The sequence below is a fragment of the Adelges cooleyi genome, unplaced genomic scaffold (assembly GCF_023614345.1).
Source record: "Adelges cooleyi isolate 19-005CV unplaced genomic scaffold, UGA_ACOO_1.1 ACOO_flye_CR_arks_rails_tigmint_CR_PRNA_21, whole genome shotgun sequence".
NCBI lineage: Eukaryota > Metazoa > Arthropoda > Insecta > Hemiptera > Adelgidae > Adelges > Adelges cooleyi.
Window position 1 is genome coordinate 9,431,008 of NW_026095871.1, and position 19,947 is coordinate 9,450,954.

The 19,947-nt window shown below is 36.5% G+C and overlaps 1 protein-coding gene and 1 non-coding gene across 2 annotated transcripts in view; both read right to left on the minus strand.

The window, feature by feature from the left end:
• Positions 1–19,947, minus strand: part of LOC126834978 (uncharacterized) — a 43,127-nt gene that overhangs the window by 3,929 nt on the left and 19,251 nt on the right. The window contains exons 3-32 of the mRNA XM_050567240.1: positions 17,077–17,116; positions 10,580–10,661; positions 10,325–10,512; positions 10,118–10,258; positions 9,832–10,061; positions 9,567–9,760; positions 9,338–9,497; positions 8,725–9,268; positions 8,471–8,650; positions 8,222–8,404; positions 7,954–8,136; positions 7,712–7,891; positions 7,423–7,625; positions 6,574–7,324; positions 6,334–6,515; positions 5,798–6,258; positions 5,609–5,720; positions 5,335–5,536; positions 5,143–5,253; positions 4,810–5,061; positions 4,504–4,742; positions 3,958–4,389; positions 3,619–3,871; positions 3,221–3,553; positions 2,601–3,109; positions 1,638–2,521; positions 1,166–1,545; positions 935–1,103; positions 622–864; positions 10–548 (exon numbers count right to left, since the gene is read on the minus strand). Coding sequence (XP_050423197.1) covers positions 10–548; positions 622–864; positions 935–1,103; positions 1,166–1,545; positions 1,638–2,521; positions 2,601–3,109; positions 3,221–3,553; positions 3,619–3,871; positions 3,958–4,389; positions 4,504–4,742; positions 4,810–5,061; positions 5,143–5,253; positions 5,335–5,536; positions 5,609–5,720; positions 5,798–6,258; positions 6,334–6,515; positions 6,574–7,324; positions 7,423–7,625; positions 7,712–7,891; positions 7,954–8,136; positions 8,222–8,404; positions 8,471–8,650; positions 8,725–9,268; positions 9,338–9,497; positions 9,567–9,760; positions 9,832–10,061; positions 10,118–10,258; positions 10,325–10,512; positions 10,580–10,661; positions 17,077–17,116 — 8,560 coding nt within the window. The remainder of the gene's footprint in view (positions 1–9; positions 549–621; positions 865–934; positions 1,104–1,165; positions 1,546–1,637; positions 2,522–2,600; positions 3,110–3,220; positions 3,554–3,618; positions 3,872–3,957; positions 4,390–4,503; positions 4,743–4,809; positions 5,062–5,142; positions 5,254–5,334; positions 5,537–5,608; positions 5,721–5,797; positions 6,259–6,333; positions 6,516–6,573; positions 7,325–7,422; positions 7,626–7,711; positions 7,892–7,953; positions 8,137–8,221; positions 8,405–8,470; positions 8,651–8,724; positions 9,269–9,337; positions 9,498–9,566; positions 9,761–9,831; positions 10,062–10,117; positions 10,259–10,324; positions 10,513–10,579; positions 10,662–17,076; positions 17,117–19,947) is intronic.
• On the minus strand, positions 17,187–17,258 carry Trnae-uuc (transfer RNA glutamic acid (anticodon UUC)). The gene has a single exon. It is a non-coding gene; the product is annotated as a tRNA-Glu (tRNA).

Genomic DNA, 19,947 nt, shown 5'->3' on the forward strand with positions numbered 1-19,947 from the left:
TTTACTTACACAAGACGTATACCCTGAAAGAGCATACAGCGGTATTACCGACTTCGTCGAAAGCTACATAAGCAATGCGATATGTTCCCCATAATAATGTTTGACCGGGTTTGTGGCCGCTTTTTTCTTCAACTCGAACCACACCTACGTTGTCGGTAAATCTAGGTTCATCCCAATTGACAATCGCCGATCCGTTCTTTGCGATCACCCATAAATCTCCTGGACAGTATTCTACATGTGGTGGGATCTTGTCTACCTTGAGTTCCTCGCAATTTGGTCCTGTATATCCAGCTGGACAACTGTGTTGACTACATCTTGACGGAACAATTCTTTCAACGCCTCCCTGAATATCTTCATATCCTGCCCACGTGAGTACCAAACCTTGGTAGAGTACAGGTTCGGTTCTGCAATCACGCACCTGTTTCTGGACTTCATTGGTAACATCAAGAGCGCGTCCCCAGATTTGTACTTTATTCAATTGTCCCTTGAAGCCAGTCTCGGTAAACGTCTTTCTATCAGTTCTCGGCTTGCCCAACACAGCCCAACCACTACAACACATGAGTTACGTATAAACAGTATACCTACATAGCGTTTAAAAAAAACAAATTATTTTTTACTTACAACTCAGGTAACTTTCTTCCAGCTCCGTAGCCTTCCATTTTGCTGGCAATCAAACCTTCAGTGATAAGTGTTAGTGTACCTTGATTCCACACTATAGCTATATGATGCCATTGGCCGTCGTTAATAGTAGTATACTCGTGGAACGACAAGAACACGTCTTGTAACTCTGGGAATATTGATACTTCTACGCCGCTCGAATGAGCTTGGACAAGCATTCTTTGACCTTGTACTACATGCGGTGAACTATAAATATAACAACGAATTTATGAAATAACATAAAAAATTGAATCTAAAAGCTTTTCATTTTACTTACGTTACACTGTATAGCGTAAAGAACACGCCTGGTTCGTCTTTTTGGGCGTACTGCACCCACATAGCGATTGTAAAACTATCCCGACTTCCTGTGAATTGGAATGGAACCGAAAGCGCAGCACTGCTTAATGTCTCTTCCGGGAAACTGAAGTCGTAATCCACTTGGATTGCTAAAATATAAATACAGCATATTTTTAAACGAACTTACTTTAGAAATGCGAATAAAACTCACTCTTTCTACAGTCATCTCCAGTCAGATTAAATGGACATTGACAGTAGAACTTGTTAGTAAGATCGATACACGTAGCAGATGGTGGACAAGAGTTCTCTTTACAATCCACAATATCTTCATCACAGTTTTTACCGGTAAATCCAGGAGGACAAATACATTGGTAGCCAGGTCCGTTATCAATACAGGTTGCTCCATTTTTACAAACGTTAGCTTGACATGCGTCGAACTCGTATTGGCAACCAATTCCGTCATAGTCGCTCGGACATGTGCAATTCAGTCCAGACCCAAAGTCTTGGCATCTACCTCCGTGCATACATGGGTTACCAATACAACGTTCCGGAGCGGTTTCACATTGTTTGCCATCAGTTCCAGATGGACATCTATTCAATTATAAAAATTATTATCATAGTAAGCGTTTTAATTATATATTGACATTAACATTCGACATCATTTTTTTAATTAAAATACTTACACGCAGAAGTAGTCCTGGAACAAGTTTATGCAAGCTGCGTCATTGTGACAAGGTTTGCTCTGGCACGAGCTTATGTCTTGTTCGCATCGTTTACCAGTCCATCCCGGTGGACATTGACAGGAGAACGTGTTGACACCATCGTAGCATTTACCGTTGTTCATACAAGGATTCGAAGCGCAGTCGTCAATATTCTTTTCACACATAGGTCCAGTGTACCCAGGATGGCATACACATTTATAGTTATTGTCCAAATCCAAACATTGGTCTGTTCCTTCGGGATTACAAGGGTCGCTTAAACACTCATCAATGCCAGCTTCACATTGGAGACCCAAGAAACCAGGTCTGCAACGGCACATAAATCCGTCTAGCATGTCCAAACACGATCCTCCGTTTTGGCAAGGTCCGGAAGCACAGTCGTCAATCAGATGCTGACACTTCTTACCGGTGTATCCAACGTCACAAGTACAAGAGTAACCATTAACCAAGTCCGTACAATCTCCGTTATTACCGCAAGGGTTGCTAGCGCATTCATCAATGTTTATTTCACACGCAACACCAGTCCATCCCGGATGACAGACACATTGGTGGCTGAACAATTTATCGACACAGACACCGTTTTGACATGGGTTGGCTGCACATATATCGATTTTCGTTTCACACCGTTTGCCTGTAAAACCAGGCGGGCATGCACACTTGAAATCGTTGACGAGATCGGTACACGCTGCTCCAAGAAGACAAGGCCGTTCCGCGCAATCGTCAATGTTCAAGTCACAGTGTATACCTTCCCAACCGGGCTGACATTCGCATTTGTATCTGCCTTGCTTGAGAGCGGTGCATGTAGCTGCATTCTTACACGGGTTGTTCGGTTCTAAGCACGGATCGATCTAAATAATTACAAAATGTGGTATATTAAAATACAAAGTAAGTGTGAACATAACGGTGGCACTTGTAAATTATACTAACCGTCATATCACAATTCGCGCCTGTGTATCCGCTTCGGCAAAGACAGGTGAAATTGTTAAGACCTGGTTCGTCTTTACACATGGCTCTCTCGGGACAAGTATCATTTCTACAATCAGATTTTTCTTCTTGACAATTTATTCCGCTAAATCCGTTTTTACATTGACAACGGTAGCCTTGAGGAAGATCTATACATGAGCCTCCGTTGAAACAAGGCTGGGACGCACACTCATCGATGTCAACTTCACAACGCTTTCCCGAAAATCCAGCTGGACAGAAGCATTGGACTCCGTGGCCAAGTGGTACACAGAGGCCACCGTGCAAACATGAACTTTCAGTACAAACAAGAGATTGGCATTCATCTCTTCCAGCGGCTCCTACTCCCTTAGTTCTCGTATTTGTTGGACATTCCGTACAAACTGTTTGTCCGCTTAATGATTGATAGAAGTTCATTGGACAAGGTGAACAAGGTGCTAAGCCAGTTTCAGAGTACTGACCAGGAGGGCATTTTGCTGTAATTAAATAGATGATACACATTATTAATGCAACAATACATACAGACAGCGATGTAAAAAAAAATATGCAATTATAACTATGGCTAAATTTTATAATAATAACTGTACCTCTGCAAAAATCTTTATTGGGTGCAGCAGGTTGGTATGTGAACATACTAGCTGGACAAGACTGACATTCTTTAAAACCAGAAGTTGGTGGTTCTGATGTATAACTATTTCTAGGACATTCTAAGCAAGGAACAAGACCTGTGGGGGAATACGTTCCATAGCCACATACCGGGATACAGTCTCTCAAGTCTTTAGAACCCAATTCTTTGGTATAAGTTCCATTGGGGCATTTCATACAGGCGCCCTGTCGATCTCTGTCTTGATAGAAACCACGAGCACACGGCATACAAGTATTTTGTTTTATTCCAGCAAAAGTTCCAGCCGGACAATGCACTAAAATGTGATTATTATTTGTTAGATATATAATTTTTTATTAAAAACATATATTTTATACTTACGACAACGAGGCACTTGGTTTGTATCCATGTTAAGAACTTCGCCGATGTTGCAGGCGAATCCTTTTGATACAGATGATCTAAGGGCTTTCAATGGAGGGCATTGATTGGCGACTGCAGAAATGTTTAACAAAGGTTCAATAGCAGCACTAGCATAAGAAACGCTCAAATCAAACACCAAGTTCAATGTCGATCCACAAAAATCGTATAGCTGAGGTTGGCGTACTTCTGGCACAACTCCCAAAACAAAATCAATCTAAATGAAAATTTTTAATTTTAGCATCAACTGAGTTTATAGTTAAATTGTAACTAAACATATCCATTGCAACAGTGTGTAAATACCTGGACTAAGTTTTCATCTAACAATTGTGGTCTGGTTTCAATGAACGACACGTTCATGTTGACCTTTACAGCTGAACATCTTTCCGTCAATATATCATTTAAAGGCCCGTAATGTTGGCTTAAAATGTCTGCATACTGTCTTAGACACAGTGATGGTACTGCGCCATTTGCGCGATACGTTATCGATGGTACCACGTGGTAGTCAGCCTGGTGCGTATCTTCAGACACACAGTCGGGAACAACCGAAGACGGTAACCACGGACTTCTTTGTTCACAGGTAAACGATTTTTCTGGTAGGCCATCAGTGAATCTATAGCCCGTGTTACAGGTAGCTATGCACTCTAAACCATCATCGTTTGGTAGACAGTTCAATGCACCATTAGAGGGCGGTTTGAGATCCCAATCAACGCATGGAGTTGCTTGCACAGATACCTAATTTATTTACACAACGAAAATATAATTATTGTAACTAATGATTACTAGTGAATATCTAACAAATTTAATGTAACCCAAGAGTGCAACACGTAAACAAATATTAGGTCTTACTTGGAAATAGCACGATGCTTTGTTTCCAAATTTATCTGTTGCTGTAACGGTAACATTTTCAAAATCTCCAATGGCTATAGAAGCACGGTCCGGGCTAAACGCAAGTGTAACTTCTCCAGAAGCGTCGGTCACGTTAATTCTTCTGCGAGTTTCATTAAAGTTTACTAGGTAGCTATCTTGTTGATTCACTAATTCAATAACGTAACTTTGTGGACAGCTCAACTGTGGTGGCGTTTCATCTGATGACATTGTAATAAAAAATATAAAAATAATTTCCCTACTATTATTTTTATAAAAATATTTTACCTGTAACTGTTATGTTAATTTCGCATATGGCCACATTTCCGTCAAAATCAAATGCAACGTATTTCACAGCTGTGTCTTGAAATGTGTAAAATGGTAATTTGAAACTTTGTGGTTTTATTTCAAGTCTAGCAATACTGCCGCTGTTATCTACTGGGACGGGTTCGGTCACATTTACGGGCTCTATTCCGTTGGGTCCTCGGCGTACAAGAATTGGTTGAGTTGGGCAGTTTTGGAATACAGGTGGTTCATTGTCTATGCAATATAATTGTATTAATTAGTTGAGTTGATGGTAAAAACCGAGCTCAGTCTGGTTATGGACGCTACAATACTTACCAACACATGGAGAATGACCATAGTCAAAACCTAATAAAGGTTCTACTTTAGGTTCTTCACAACCCATCAATTCAAATTTCAAGCAAGCATTATCCATGTAGCTTACGATTCCTAGAATGTATCACAGTTTTTTAATAATTTACTTATATTTTCATTAAGATAAATGACTGCCAATGTTAAACAAAATCATACCTAAAATTACAAATCGAGCTTGTACATATTTTGGTAATGTAATCATTGCAAGTTCACCAAAGTTTCCAGGATCTCTCATCGTTAAATTGAAATTCGGGAAGTAAACGACAAAGTTTTCTTTTTCTTCTTGTTTGTAGAAGAAACGAATTTCAGTCGGACGTCCTACAATATCATTTGTAACAACACCTTTCACGAGAATAGCCTATAAAATGTTTTCAATACAAGGTTAATATTAATTAATAATTATTCTTTCCAAATATATAAATCTTCTCACCTTGACTCTATAAATTTGTCCTAAATCTACGCTCACATAGGTGAATGCTTCTTGTTTACCACACCATCCGGTTACGGAATTTAAACGAATATTTCTTGCTTCATAATTTGGTCTATAAACAAAAATAATATTATTTACTACTTTGTAAAAAAAAATTAAGTGGGTGAAGTTAAAAACTAATTATTTTACCTCTCAGATGTGGCGTTGATCGCCGAATCTGGAATTCTACCAGATGTTATGCCCAACGGTTTGATGATTTTACATTCCGGTTCTCGTATACATGAAATCGGACGGGGATTGATCAATATGTAACCTGGCTTATTACAACCAAATTGCACTTCTGATCCCTGTTCATAGCTCGTGGCCAATTGATATCCGTCTGTTGGTCTTCCTGGATCTTGACACACGGGCCCTTCACATCTCAAATCACCGAAATCCCAAACACCGTTAGCTTGGCAACGTACCACGTTATCGTTTTTATCAGTTTGTCCCGCTAATTTGAATGTATCTTGACATCCGAAAAAGAAAGACGATTGATATCTGGTGTCTTTGAAATTACCGTATTCTGCACCGGCAGTAGGCATTGGAACGCCGCAATCCACCCTAGGACATGAAGGAGCCACGCCCGATAACCAATATTCGGGGAAACCCTTAAAAATGTCATAAGAATTATGTAATGCATTACTCGTTTATTATTAAAAAATATACACTCATATAATATTTACCGGCTTTGGATCGTACACACACTGTCTGAAACCTGAAGTGGCGGTGCCTCGTAGAGTCCGGCCTGGATTTTCGCATTTCAACGTGACATTTTCCTTAAAGGGTACAAGAATTGCTTCTTTTTCAAAACGGCTTACTTTTAAGCCTTCGATTTTATCGTCGGGAAGAGATACACACTTAGCAACTAAAAATATAATAATTATAATACGTATTGATAAAACTAGAGGGCGTGAAATAGTTACATTGGCACTGTGGTACTGTCCCATTCCATGCCCCAGCTGATGTACACAAAAGCGACGAAGATCCCGACATCACGTACCCAAATTTACATTGGAAATTGACTAAGTCGCCAAAATGATAAGACTCTTTGGTTGAGAGAATGATACCGTTATCAGGAGCTTGCAAACTAGGGCACATTACAGGAACACAAGTTTTGTTTCTTTGGTACACATCTCCATCTCTCTCTCCACTTTCAAATTCATTAATTGGAAATCCAGCTGTTCCGTTCTTAACATAGAGTTCATAGCCTATGTTACAGGCACAAGCGTAACTTCCTGGACTGTTTATACATTTTTGTTGACAGCCTCCATTATTACTGGCACATTCGTTTATATCAACACAATCCAATCTAGTACAACCGACTAATTCGAGTTTTAAGCATGGTGCAACCGCGAAATCTTGTATCTTTAGTTTAACGTATTGAGCTTCAATGGGCACTGGGAGATTGAGTACAGACAGAGATGGTTCCAGAATACGGAACTCGACTGGAGTGCCATCGGGATTTGTATAATCTCTGAATACATCTGTTAAATTGTTTGAATACTGAATTCGAATAGCCGAAGAAAATGCTATTTTGCTGCCGGAGCCTCTCATGACGCCTTGTGATCTGAATCCACGAATGACAGTAGGCGCTTTTAAGTCTATTAACACCCAATTATCACCGGGTTCAACATGGGTACCGCACCAACCACGTGGAGTATTAAGTCGTATCATCTAAACAAATTCATAGTGTGGTATTTTATAATTGATACGTCGAGTCTGTTGGAAATAATTGTTTAAGACCTAGAATAACATTATTATTATTAACTTACCTCTTTTGTAAATGACGGTTCGGAACCAGAAACAGATATGGCATCATCAGAAATACCTCCATTTATCATGCCAAGATCGCCAATAGGTCTGCAATCCATTGTAGGTGCGAACCCAGTTTTGCATTTACAATGGAAACCACCCGCACTGTTCACGCATTCTGTTGATGCTAAATCACATTGACTAGCGGCACATTCGTTGACATCTAATATAAAAATAATTTATATAATATATTCGTATGCATTCGTATTTAAATAAAATATAATTTAAAAGTTATTTATTTATATTAACCTTCGCATTTTGGAACATTTGAAAAAGTCTGATTCACTCCACATTTAATAATTGATGATCCTCCAGTAAGTTTAAATCCTCGATGACATTGTACACGAGCTTCGTCTCCAAAGAAGTATTTACGTGTTTGGTCCATAACAAATCCATTACTAATTTCCGGTAATTTTGCACATTCAGCGCCTGAAATAATATGTCATTTAGTAATGTCATTTATTAACTTGAAATAATATTTTGAAACTTACGAGAACATGTCGGAACTCCACTTGACCATGTGCCATTACTCATGCAGAGGATTACTGGATGACCTGAACGCACATATCCTGGATCGCACTGGAATCGAACAATAGTACCATAACTACGTCCTCCTCCATTTAAAACGGTAACATTTGAGTGTGGTGTTTCCGCAAGTGGTGGACATTGTGAGGCTAAAAAGTAAAACAAAATGTTATTTATTTTAAATTCAATTCAATATATTTCTATACATTAGATCAACATATTTATCATACAAACCTAAGCAAGTCGGTAATCTTTCCCATCGTCCATCTGCGAGACAAGATACTTTTTCAATAGGCTCATTTGAAGGAAAAGCAAAACCGGCGTAACACTGATACATCGCTTGTCCTCGGTAAGTTACGTTCGTTGATCCGGTTGAGAAACCGTTGTCGATTTGTGGAACAGGACCACAGTAAACCTCTAAAGAATAATAAGAACCCATTGCAATTTCCAACAAATTTGTAATTAAATATTACGTTTCTTTACCTTGGCATTTTGGAATATATGAAACGGACCAATTACCACCAATTAAGCATTCAGTCGTAATCTTTGCCTTTCCGGTAGCAAACTCTTGTCCTACCGGACATGAGAAAGTGACACTTGTTCCAAATGCAGTGTCTCTATTAGACTCTAGTGCTCCTACGCCGGGCTTTAATGACGGACAATCTAAATACAATCAACAAACGAGTAATTAAAGCTATGTTCAATTATACTAGTTAATAACATAATTAAAACCGTACCGGCCGAGAACGTCGCGTGCCATCCTTTTTGGTTGTGTAAAGCGTCAGTCATGAATCTTACCAACATTTCACCACTAGCGGCTGTTAGAGTTATCTTTGGTGGTGTATTTCCAGTAAATCCGTTGTTCGGATGTAATCGCAATCCACTAGTACTGGCACCGTCATATACTTGCACGAAGTCAGATTGATGTACAGTAAAAGAGTCGAATTTTAGAGACAGTGGGCTCAATGAGGGGTTCTTTATTTTAATAAGGCATTCTAAATTGCTAGGATAGTTGGCTATCCCGAAAGTAGGCGAGGAAATGGTACCATTAGCCGCGGTAATAGTAGCTTTGCATCCTTGCGAATATTTAATTTTAAACCCTTTTTTGCTATCGCCCAAACTTGTTTTAAAGTACAAATACATTTGATTTCCCGTCGACATTAATAATCTAGGGTTATTCTCTAAAGATCCAGTCAATCGACCAATCGGTTGACTCTTTGGCGAATCTCCATCCCTAATCAATACAAAGTCTCGATTTTGTTCTAAGCTTAGGTCTTCGATCTAAAAATAAATAAACATTATTTAATATATACTTAAAGGGATCCAAAACAAAATAATAAATATACAGACCTCTAGAGTTATAATTCTTCCTGCTTGAGCAGTAATAGTGTATAAACATTCTAATCCGCCAGGATAGTTATTCGGATATCCAGGAGAAGTTAAGGGCTGTGGCTGTGTTGTAGCTCTTAAGTTACCACCACACACTTGTGGCTCTGTCTTCCAGGACGCTCTTTAAGAACAAACATTGTGTTATACAATTAAAAAAAAAAATAATAAATAAATTATTTCAAAATTTTACCTAAATCCTTTACGTTCCACTGAAGCATCGGTACTGAATTTTATAATCATAAAATTCGATGCTGACACAAACATTTTATTGCTTAAATCCATTTTTCCAGAAAGTGTGGCTAAGTTAACTGCCTTATCCTCTGTTCGACCACCGACTAATATCTGTACAGTGTCGAATGACTTCTCCGTTTCAAACTCTTGGAACTAAGCATTAAACATTTTGAAAATTATATCATCACTTCTGACATAAGTATTTTTTTTCATCACTTATTCACCTGAAGCAGTATGTTATGCCCCTGCGGTCCTTCCAACGTCCATTTACAATTGGCGAGAGACTCGTATTTATGAGGGTAATTTGGAGATTCGACAACGTCACCGCTGTTGGCCATGTAATAATGACAGTTCGAGGAACAGTCCAGTTCGTCAGACCAATCGCCGCAGTCATTTTGCTTGTCGCATTTAAAAGCCGAATTTACGCAACGACCATTAGAGCAGTGAAACGAACCTGATAAAATTACTTCATGAAAATATGTACTAAAACATAAAGGTGTTCAGTCTTACCGGTTGGGCAAGCATTGGCGCGACACAAAAACGGTAGGAGAGATTCGCACGTTTGCAACTGCCACGACTGTTGATCATCAGTCACAGAGACATCAACGCATTCTCCAGACATCGGGTCGGGTTGGGATAACGACCAGAATCCTATAAGTTCAAAACAAGTCATTAATATGGGGTTTTCGAACGGGTTTCAGTTATTTAGGAACCTACCCGAGTACTGTGAAACCAGAACTCCTCCCGCATATTCCAAGGTGTTGGTCCGGAGATCGTCTAAAGATGCCAAGCCTAACCAGTACCGTTGATTGTTTCTATCGGCCGGACTGAGACTTCTTCTAGCCAACGAGGCCGTATAGTTGTTTTCGGTGTACGACTCGATGAGTACCAGATCACTGCCATACCTTCAATTGAAACACGACACAATATGTCAAAATCCGCAGACTCCGATAAAAACCATGATATACGTACCGATTGCACAGCTGAGCCGCGTTCTCCCACGAATGTTTTATACTGAAAAACTTATAACAGTGCAGTCCTTTGAGTTCCCATCCTGAAACAAAATATCGACAATTCTATTAGGTACGTTCATTGATTACAGTTAAGATCCCGAGTATCAGTTTTAGGACCTACGGGGGAAGTTCCCGGTTGCTTCTACAAGACCACCGATACGGACAAGTTTTGAGTACAAAACTAGAAGGCAAACATTAATACAAGCTCTCGCAAAGATAGTACCTATACCTGCGGTTTGATGTATTTGTGTCGGTCAGTTGAAACCGAAACCCCGCCGGCCTTATAAAAATGTAATTTAGTCGATACAGTTTCCATCACGGAGGAACGGCCGCGGCGATTGATATTCAATGTGACATACATTTGTCTGAAAAAACAGCGACGGCGGCACGTACACATGTAGAGCCACGTCACCGCTACTCTCCGTACTTCCACAAAACAGGAATGGAGTATTTCCTTTCCATTTATTGTTAGTACTTTTTTTTTATAATATCTTCGTACATTTTTTTCCCTGTACATTGTTCGTTTTCATTCGGTGAAACTTACTTACGAATCGTTTTTTACGATTTGTAATAGAAATTGAAACTAAACGGTCATATGGCGAATGAATCGACATTTTAGGTCAAAACCTCGTTGACTTTTGCGAAAAGCAAGCCGGCGAAACCGCTTGCAATATTATTTAAGTAGCTAAGCTGTATTAGAATTACGTTTAAAACAAATGTACCGACAAAAATCGTAACGCAGCCAGTAATTATACTCATATATTATAATAATATCATAAAATAACGAAAGTGGTGTCAACAGAGGACACCAAACTCTTGTTGACGTTCAAAACATATATTTTGAGTCATTTTTATGTTTAGAAAGTGTATTCAACATAAATACGCTAAAACGACAAACTAACCCGGTACAAAACTTCCGAGATGTGCTATCAACAATTTGTATCTTCATAATGTGGAGTAAACCGATAAAATCGGAAAGTTTTCATTTTTAAATTATTTTACTTCCTGGTTTCATTACGTGTACAAAAGGTTATAGGTACAAAAAATTTGTGAATAAAAATCCATTATTAAACAACAACAAAAAACTTTCACAAGGGAGAGTGTGAAATTAGGGACTAAAACAAAAAAATCTAAAACTAATATAGATTTTTTTATAACTCGAACAAAGAGTTTCGGAAGTATTATTAATGAGTCATCGAGTTTATTCTATGAATCAGTATCCAATTAATTTAATTAATTAAAAAGCTTGTATCGTTAGGCGTGACCTACTTGTCATTTATTTTTGTAATCGTTTTTGGTTTGATTTTAATGGTGGTAATTAAAACTACCGTGATTAATTAAATAATTGCCCGCTAAAAAAATAAGACCATTAAATAAAAATGAATACAAAGATCAGCTTAAAGAACAAACATTTAACGGTGAATGAAAACTGTCATTTACCTACTGTGCAAAATAGCCATTATAATTATAATATATTGCAGTAGTTATTACATAGAAATATAGGATAAGTTTTTATATATATATATATTTTTTTATAATACAAGTACGTACTTAATAAACGGTGAACATTGTAGTTAAATCGTTAAAGAGCTAAATTATACTTCAATCCGTTTATAGAGTTATTTGTTTGAATATTATTTATGATTAAGAATCCATAATTTTCCCTTCTCTAATGTCCGCCTATCTTCCAGAAGTCATTACAATCACCATCTTCTTAGATAGAAAAACAATGCAAAATTAACTGCAGGGCCCACTGAGTTCTAGTTCAAGTTGTTCAAATGTATTCTAGAAGTGTTAAAAGAAGCAATTCTGGATTAATAATGCAAACAACAAACGTACAATTATTCGAGTTCTGATGTTTTAAATCTCTAAAAAACAAAATGTAGATATGTTCACAATTCACTCCGCATAGCATAAGAAGAGTTAAGCATTATTCCAATAATTGTTTTATCTAGAAAAAAGCGATAAGTAAAAATGTATTATTTTATTTACCTATAATAATTTATTATATTGGATTATTTATGAACAAGTTATTTGTCATTTGTTTCAAATTAATCGTTAATTATTTTTATATCAACACGACCTATTTGTTATTTATTTCAATGTCTGAATAATAAAAATATATAGGTACTATGTTGAAATTATCGGAGATAATTTTTATCCTTAAATAAAATAATCATCTTTTATTTATTAACTTACAAGTAACGTTATTCACGAATACAAAACGATCGTCAGATCATCTGTTATTTATTATCTTGTTTAAATTTTGCACTACTCTGCAATGTCTAGTACCAAGCCATTCATTATAGAATACCGTACATCGAATGGTCCCGTCTGATGATGGTTAAAAGCACCGGCCGTCGCACACTATCGTACTCGGGCAAAGTAGTTAAATAATAATAATTAACGCGTGCCGATAAATTATTATACCTACGTTATCCTTTCGAATTTCGAAATCGCCACGAAAGGAAAAAAATTCCCATGTGACAGCGCCGACATAATATATGCGAGTACGACGACCGCGGCCGTCCGTCAGATACGACTCGAGGCCATATCGGCCGACCAGGAAGAGCGCAAGTTGTAAGAAGTATACAACGATCATTTTTTTCCTTATATATATTTTTTTTATTTCCTCTCCACTCGCCGCTTGGTCCGACTATTAGTGTACTCATCGGCGTGCATTATCCGGCCCGACCGAAACGGCTTTCTCCCGCTGTAGATGCGCCGCACAAACGGTTGCCGTCCAGCCGAACTATCCAATAGCCGGCGGTTCCTCGGTGTGTGTCAGAGGCCGCGTCACGATCCGATGCGCTGTGCTACTCTACTCGTGGAGTAGAAATACATGTATTTCTTACAATACTAATATTATACAACAGGCGGCTATAACGTCCGGCCCGTTCGACGTGACCCCTTCGCGGTCGCAAGTCAAATGTTATCGATTCGCGTTTATTGTGGCTGAGAGAGAGATTCTTTGGGAAGCGTTAATGTGATTTTTCGCAACGGCAACGATCCGGTTAATTGTTTTCGGTACACGCCACGATTTCACAGTGCCAGACCAAACATAATATAATATATTATAATAATAATTAGAAGCGTTACGTGGACTCGTGCACATTGATATCGATGTAGGTATATAGCTTTCCGCTGCTACCGGTTTTCCTGTACGAAAACGCGTCTAGGTATACGTTATCGTATGCGTTATTTTACCGGAACGGGTACGGATTTTTAAGAAACATATTATACCTACTAGAAAAAGAACATAATATACTAGGTTCCGCAATAAAATTTCGCGGGTCAACGCCACGCCGAATTGCTGAAAGCGAGAACAACAATTTATTTAATGTACCTACATGACGATCCAAACGAACTTTCATAAGGGAAAACTAGTTTGAGACTTGGCTCCAATTTGAAAACTACAGCCAAACACGTTGAAATTTGTTCGGAATATCCGGAGAGTGTATTTCGTGCAGTGTCATCGTTTGGGTGAGAGCAAAATGTTTATGGAAAACGCCTTTTGGCACAAATGTACAATTTATGATCGAGAGAGAGAGAGAAATCGCTAGAGCAGACCGGAGTGTTGGTAGATTTTTATGGCTAAAAAATTGTATATGCATGCGGGTATAAATGCATAAAAAAATGTAATAATGAGACTACTCTCGAACGATAAAACCGGCAAAACGCATTAAACAATGTATAATAATATGGTGGCAATAGTTTATTGTACAATAATAGTGTTGCTTTTCGGTAGGTACTTAAAACCAGTAATTCTGAGTACCCGACCAACAACATGGACGGATAGGTTTTGTGCTGTTTCCAATTTACCCCGCTGAAATCTTGTTTTGATATGATCATAAAAAGTAATATAACATTATGCCAATGACCACGGCCTTAGGTTATGACGAAATACAATCAAGTACAATACATTATATTTCTAGTAAGAAAGCGAACCGTGTAGCTTAATTGAGTATATTACGCGAACCACGCACAACGGATAGGCAGGCCACTTCTTCGTTTGAACATAATCTAATAATGTCTTAAGTGTAGCGATTTTTTATGGTCCGTGAAATTACTTTAGTAGCCGTTATTCTCAACGTTTGAATTATAGAGGGTTTTAAACGAAAAAAAACCCCGTTGTTCGACGTAGACAGAAAATTAAACATTTTAATCGGCGATAAGTTTATATTAACCGCTTTTTATCTACCTTACGGTTAGCTATTTAATGGTCAAAAACCACGGTAATATCCAATGTTGGCATATTGGTTTTGGTTTTTTAAACAGTTTTGTCTTGTTTATTCTTTTTTTTTTCCCGCCAAGATATAGGTCGAAACGTACATATTATGGCTAATGGCACGTCGATAAAGGTAAATGAGTTTTCTTGGTCGTTAATTATTTATATCAATTAAATTGATACATTTATTATATAAATTAAATTAGTTACCGCATAATTAACGTATGTCGTGTTTACTAATGTTTTATAATTGCTTCCTTATTGAGTGTAATTAATAATTAAATGTATTAAGTTAAATTAAAAAATTTTAATCGCTTTATTAAAAAATACCATTTACATACCTATGCTCCATTTGTTAACTAATACCCCCTCCTTGACCTTATTGATATTTGTGGTATTTTGTGGACAGAATCAATAGGCTATAAGTGACACATGGCGTGACTGTAGAAGTGAATTTTATTCAATTTTACAGCACAAAAAATGAATTTGTGTATAATATGTTCTTATGTATGTTTTTTAGTTTTCTTCAATATCTCTTTCCGAAATTTATGGAAAATTGTAATCACTTCAAGTATCCTGTACCTGTATCGGTATAGACCGCTGGCTGGTACCACAGTGTTTACTGTAATTATTCGCCCTCGTCCCCTCGGTCAACACGAAACACATACCCCACAGAGATGTAGTGACTAGTGTCCGTGAGGTTATAAGTTCAAGGCAAATCGTATCGACTGTCGGCTGTCCGAGGGCAAAATGCTCTGCGGTAAACGATAGTGTTTCCGACGAGGCGATTCTTTATTATTACCATCGCCCGGCAAGTTACACAACTCTGCACCGTCGCACGTCATTTATAATATATACCTGCAACGACCCGAGGGCGGAGGATGAACATTGTTTTATTGTTTCCACCGCGATACGTATCCGGCTATTGTGTACATTATTATATTATGTGTGTGTGTTGTGGGGGGGCCCACAGGACTCCTCGTTTGCTTTGTAACGATGCCACTACTTAAGCCGCGACTTCCAACTCCATTAACCCGGCACACGTGACGGACCGTGGCCTTCGGTCTCAAGTCTGGTGTGTACGACGTCTTGTAGGTTTTCACATTCAAAAGACCATCTCGCCAGCCCTTATTAATATATCATAATTTACATTGTTTGTCCAATACGACGTTGAGTACACAATGAGACGGCGACCAGACTATATCACAATAGAACCCTCGTTCTGGTAATTTTTTCTTTTTTTTTGTGGACTAAATTAATTTTTCCCCTCTCGGACGTGCCGCGGCGTTTCGTCCCGACAAACGTATTATGCAGAGATCACACTGCGAAGTACATGATGCATCCAAGTTAAAAATTTAAAAAACAACAAACACACACACACACACATACGAGATACTTCATATATTTATATGTATCACTGTAATAAATTAATTAACTAGTGTCGTGAAAACAATGAGTAGTCTATAAAGGCGTTTTATAGACTACTACAATGCTTTGTTGTTTTCGAAATCTTGTTAGCTATTTCAATCTAATTTAAAAAAAAACCGATTAAACCTATTCTCCCGTATGGGGATACAAGAGATATCGACCTAGGCTACGTACCTAGTTTTTATCTTGCCGTAATAGCTATGTGTATTAATGGACAAGAAGAAGAAAAAATCAAAACTTTAAAATAATGATTAAGTTAACATAAATGGACATAATGAAAATAAGGAGTCCGCACAAGAAATAAAATAAATCGATACAATGAGATTTAAGTAATATATTATAAAAAAATAAATTATTATTTGCCTATTAAACAACAATACGTCTTAGAGAAAGTCTAAAAACACCTATTAAAATTTAACAACAAAATCTCACCCCTTACATAGGATGTCTCGTGCAGCGAACTTAAATGACAATTTTAGTGGTTTATAGTATTATATGTCACTTGATTATGTCATTGTTATTTTTGCATTTATTTTATTATTATTTAGTTTATATTTTTATATTATCATTTGTTTAATAATTATAGTTTTATTATTATTATTTTGTTTTTTTTTCTCTCAAGTACAGTATTTGGATTAACGCCCGTTATGACATTAAATAACTAAATAAATTGGGTCAGGTTTGGAGTTGACTGAGAGAAAAATTTATTCTAGAGAATCATTTAAGTGCCCGATCGGTGGATCCAAATAGTTATTATGAGAAATTATGAATAGAAAGATTTTACAAAAATTATGGCTTACCCGATGGACAAGAGAAGAGTCCGGTTCCAGGAGTTTGTATCTGAAAAAAAAAACAATTATTATAATTTTAAAATACATAAAAAAATCACGGTTAAAAACGCAAAATTATATTCCGGTACCGGGAATCGAACCCGAGCCTCCTGGGTGAAAGCCAGGTATCCTAGCCACTAGACCATACCGGATCGATGTATTAACTAAGAAAATTACACTAATTTAAGTTACTCAGCTTATCAAATTGCACATAAAAAAAGTTCTGGCTTGTCAGCTCTGTAATAGACTGTAGAAACTTCAACATTTTGTATATAATATGACAATATTTAATTATTAAAATAGTACCTGTATACATTTTACATAATATTGTCTTAATATATTATATAGCACAAAAGCGACATTTGCAAAGAGTCTTTGACCGCCAAAGACATGATATCTAAGGGCCATTTTTATTACAAAATGAAGAATATATTAATATATTATAATAGGCAGCCATAACAGCTCTTAACTTATATTTAATAATTTATTTTATAACAATTAAAAATTATATTGCTTTTCATTTCAAACGTTTTTCCATTTCGCATTTTATTTATTATTGAATTCTTGATTGTTGTTCACAATAAAATTTGTATACCTACAACTATGCTCCTTGCAGTACTTTATAAAATGAATAGGTACATTTTTAATAAAAAGTAAATTCTGAAATTATAAAATACATTAATAGTATTTTGTTAAAATACAATAATATGTAATAATTATTATGTAACAAATATTTGTTTCACATTACAATTTACAACTATTGTTAAAATGCTTACATCAGGAGTATTTAAGGTATCTATGTTTATATATAACTAGTTTACCGTTTGCCCTGTTTAATTTTAAATTAACTTAGTCTTTAGAAAAACGATAAGCGTTTAACTCAAATATTATAAAATAATAACACCGTTAAAATGTAAAGATAAAAGAATTCCATCTGGTATCTATTGAACTATTGAAGGATTACCTAGAACATGTATTGCGACTATTGTTATTCCAATCAGTTCCGCTGACTAAAAATTACATTTTTTATACAATGGTCAATAGTTCCAGGATGCTGCTAATACTGGATTAAAGTGTTTAACGCATAGTGCTTAAATGCATTGTAACCTAACAAAAACATCATAATATTTTAAGGATTTTTCACGATCAAACGAAACTCGATTGTCTCCAAAATCGTGAACTAGTTAAAGCGATAGGTAGGTATTATAGATAGATATTATATTTGGTTTTTGTGAAATCTTTTTGATTCGCCATAGTGGTCGGGTTTATAACCATGAGAGATCGGCGGCGCCCTAAATAGTGTCAATTATTAATGGAGTGTGTAGTGTTAAAAAATTTGAAGAAAAAAAACATGCGTACCTACACAATAGACTGTGACTAGTTGGCATCTACTAATGAAATGCGGGCATTCCGATAAAACGTTTTAGTTGACCACCGATTAATTCAAAAAACATACATTTCGTTCTCAACACTTTACGGGTACTTATTAAATGACCGATTGACACTAACGCGGTCATTGGTCCTAGGTGCTATGCTATTTTTCTTATATTAATGTGTAGTTTAAACTATTACCGGTAGCATACGTAGCCTCTGTTTTGCTCGATTTTAACCACGATTAATTGGTTTTTTTTATCAAACTAAATCGTGGGAAAGATAGTCCGTCCGGGCACAAATAGACTTTTTTTTATGATTTTAGCCTCTAAAATATTATAATATACCTTTAAAAAAAATCTAAAAATGTTTTAGGTATCTAATGAAAAATTAGCATCATTAAGGTCATTAGAAACTTGGAAATTCACGCGCCAAATACGATGTTGCGGAAACGCACAATTATTTTGCATTTTGCACCCAAACGCGAAGCGACCAGTGAATATAACATGGACCATAATAATTTTGTTTGAACATTTTTAACTAGACGTGACAATTATTTATCAATTGCAACAACATCAGACTTTCTATTAAACATAGGTACACCATCATAATGTAGGTAAACACTTAACAGTAAAACCTGACCTTTGTTTAACCCGACTTCGCCATATTGATACTATCCAATAATACAAAATATATTGTCTCTGATTTTAGACGGTTACAATTACTAATAATTATCTTTATCAAAACGATATAGTCTTGTACGCTTTCGTTTTTAAAGAAATTGAATTTTTTAATGAAAATCTCAGCGCCGACCTTAAATTCTGTAGCGAAATGATAATTGTTTAATATCTCACACAAGTGCACACTGAGTAACTCAATACCTACTAAACAAACCGAATGAGAACGCGTATTGCGTACCTGCTTTAATATTATTCTATGTTCTAGCTATGAGTCAAGGACAATACAATTATCATGAGAGAAAAAAATAACTATTGTTGCCGCGTTATGTAGGTACACGACCAGTTTGCGATTTGAAAGAAGAAACATTATCTTATACGAATTAATAATTTGATAATATGTTCCTATAAGGTCTTCGTTAGAATTTTTTCATTAAAAACTTATACAAAAATCTTATGTGTACAATGTACATATATTTTAATGTTTATTCAATTGCACTTGCATTCCAGCGGTCTTACACATGCAAAATTTAATTAATTAAGAGGGAAAAGAAGTAATTACGTATGTATTATAAAAAAATCTAAACATGCAATTCGTAAGTTTCACTTGTTAGATATACAGAGGTCGACAAAAGGATAATACTGCCGACGAATTGTTTTTTAATCTTGATCTGTAATAATTGAAGGTAACTAATAAATTATAGCAGTGCGTGCAGTGCAGTTTGCAGTCCGCTTGTAAAATACGGTCAAACCAATTTTTTTTTTTTTAAAACTGTAATTTTATTCGACAGTT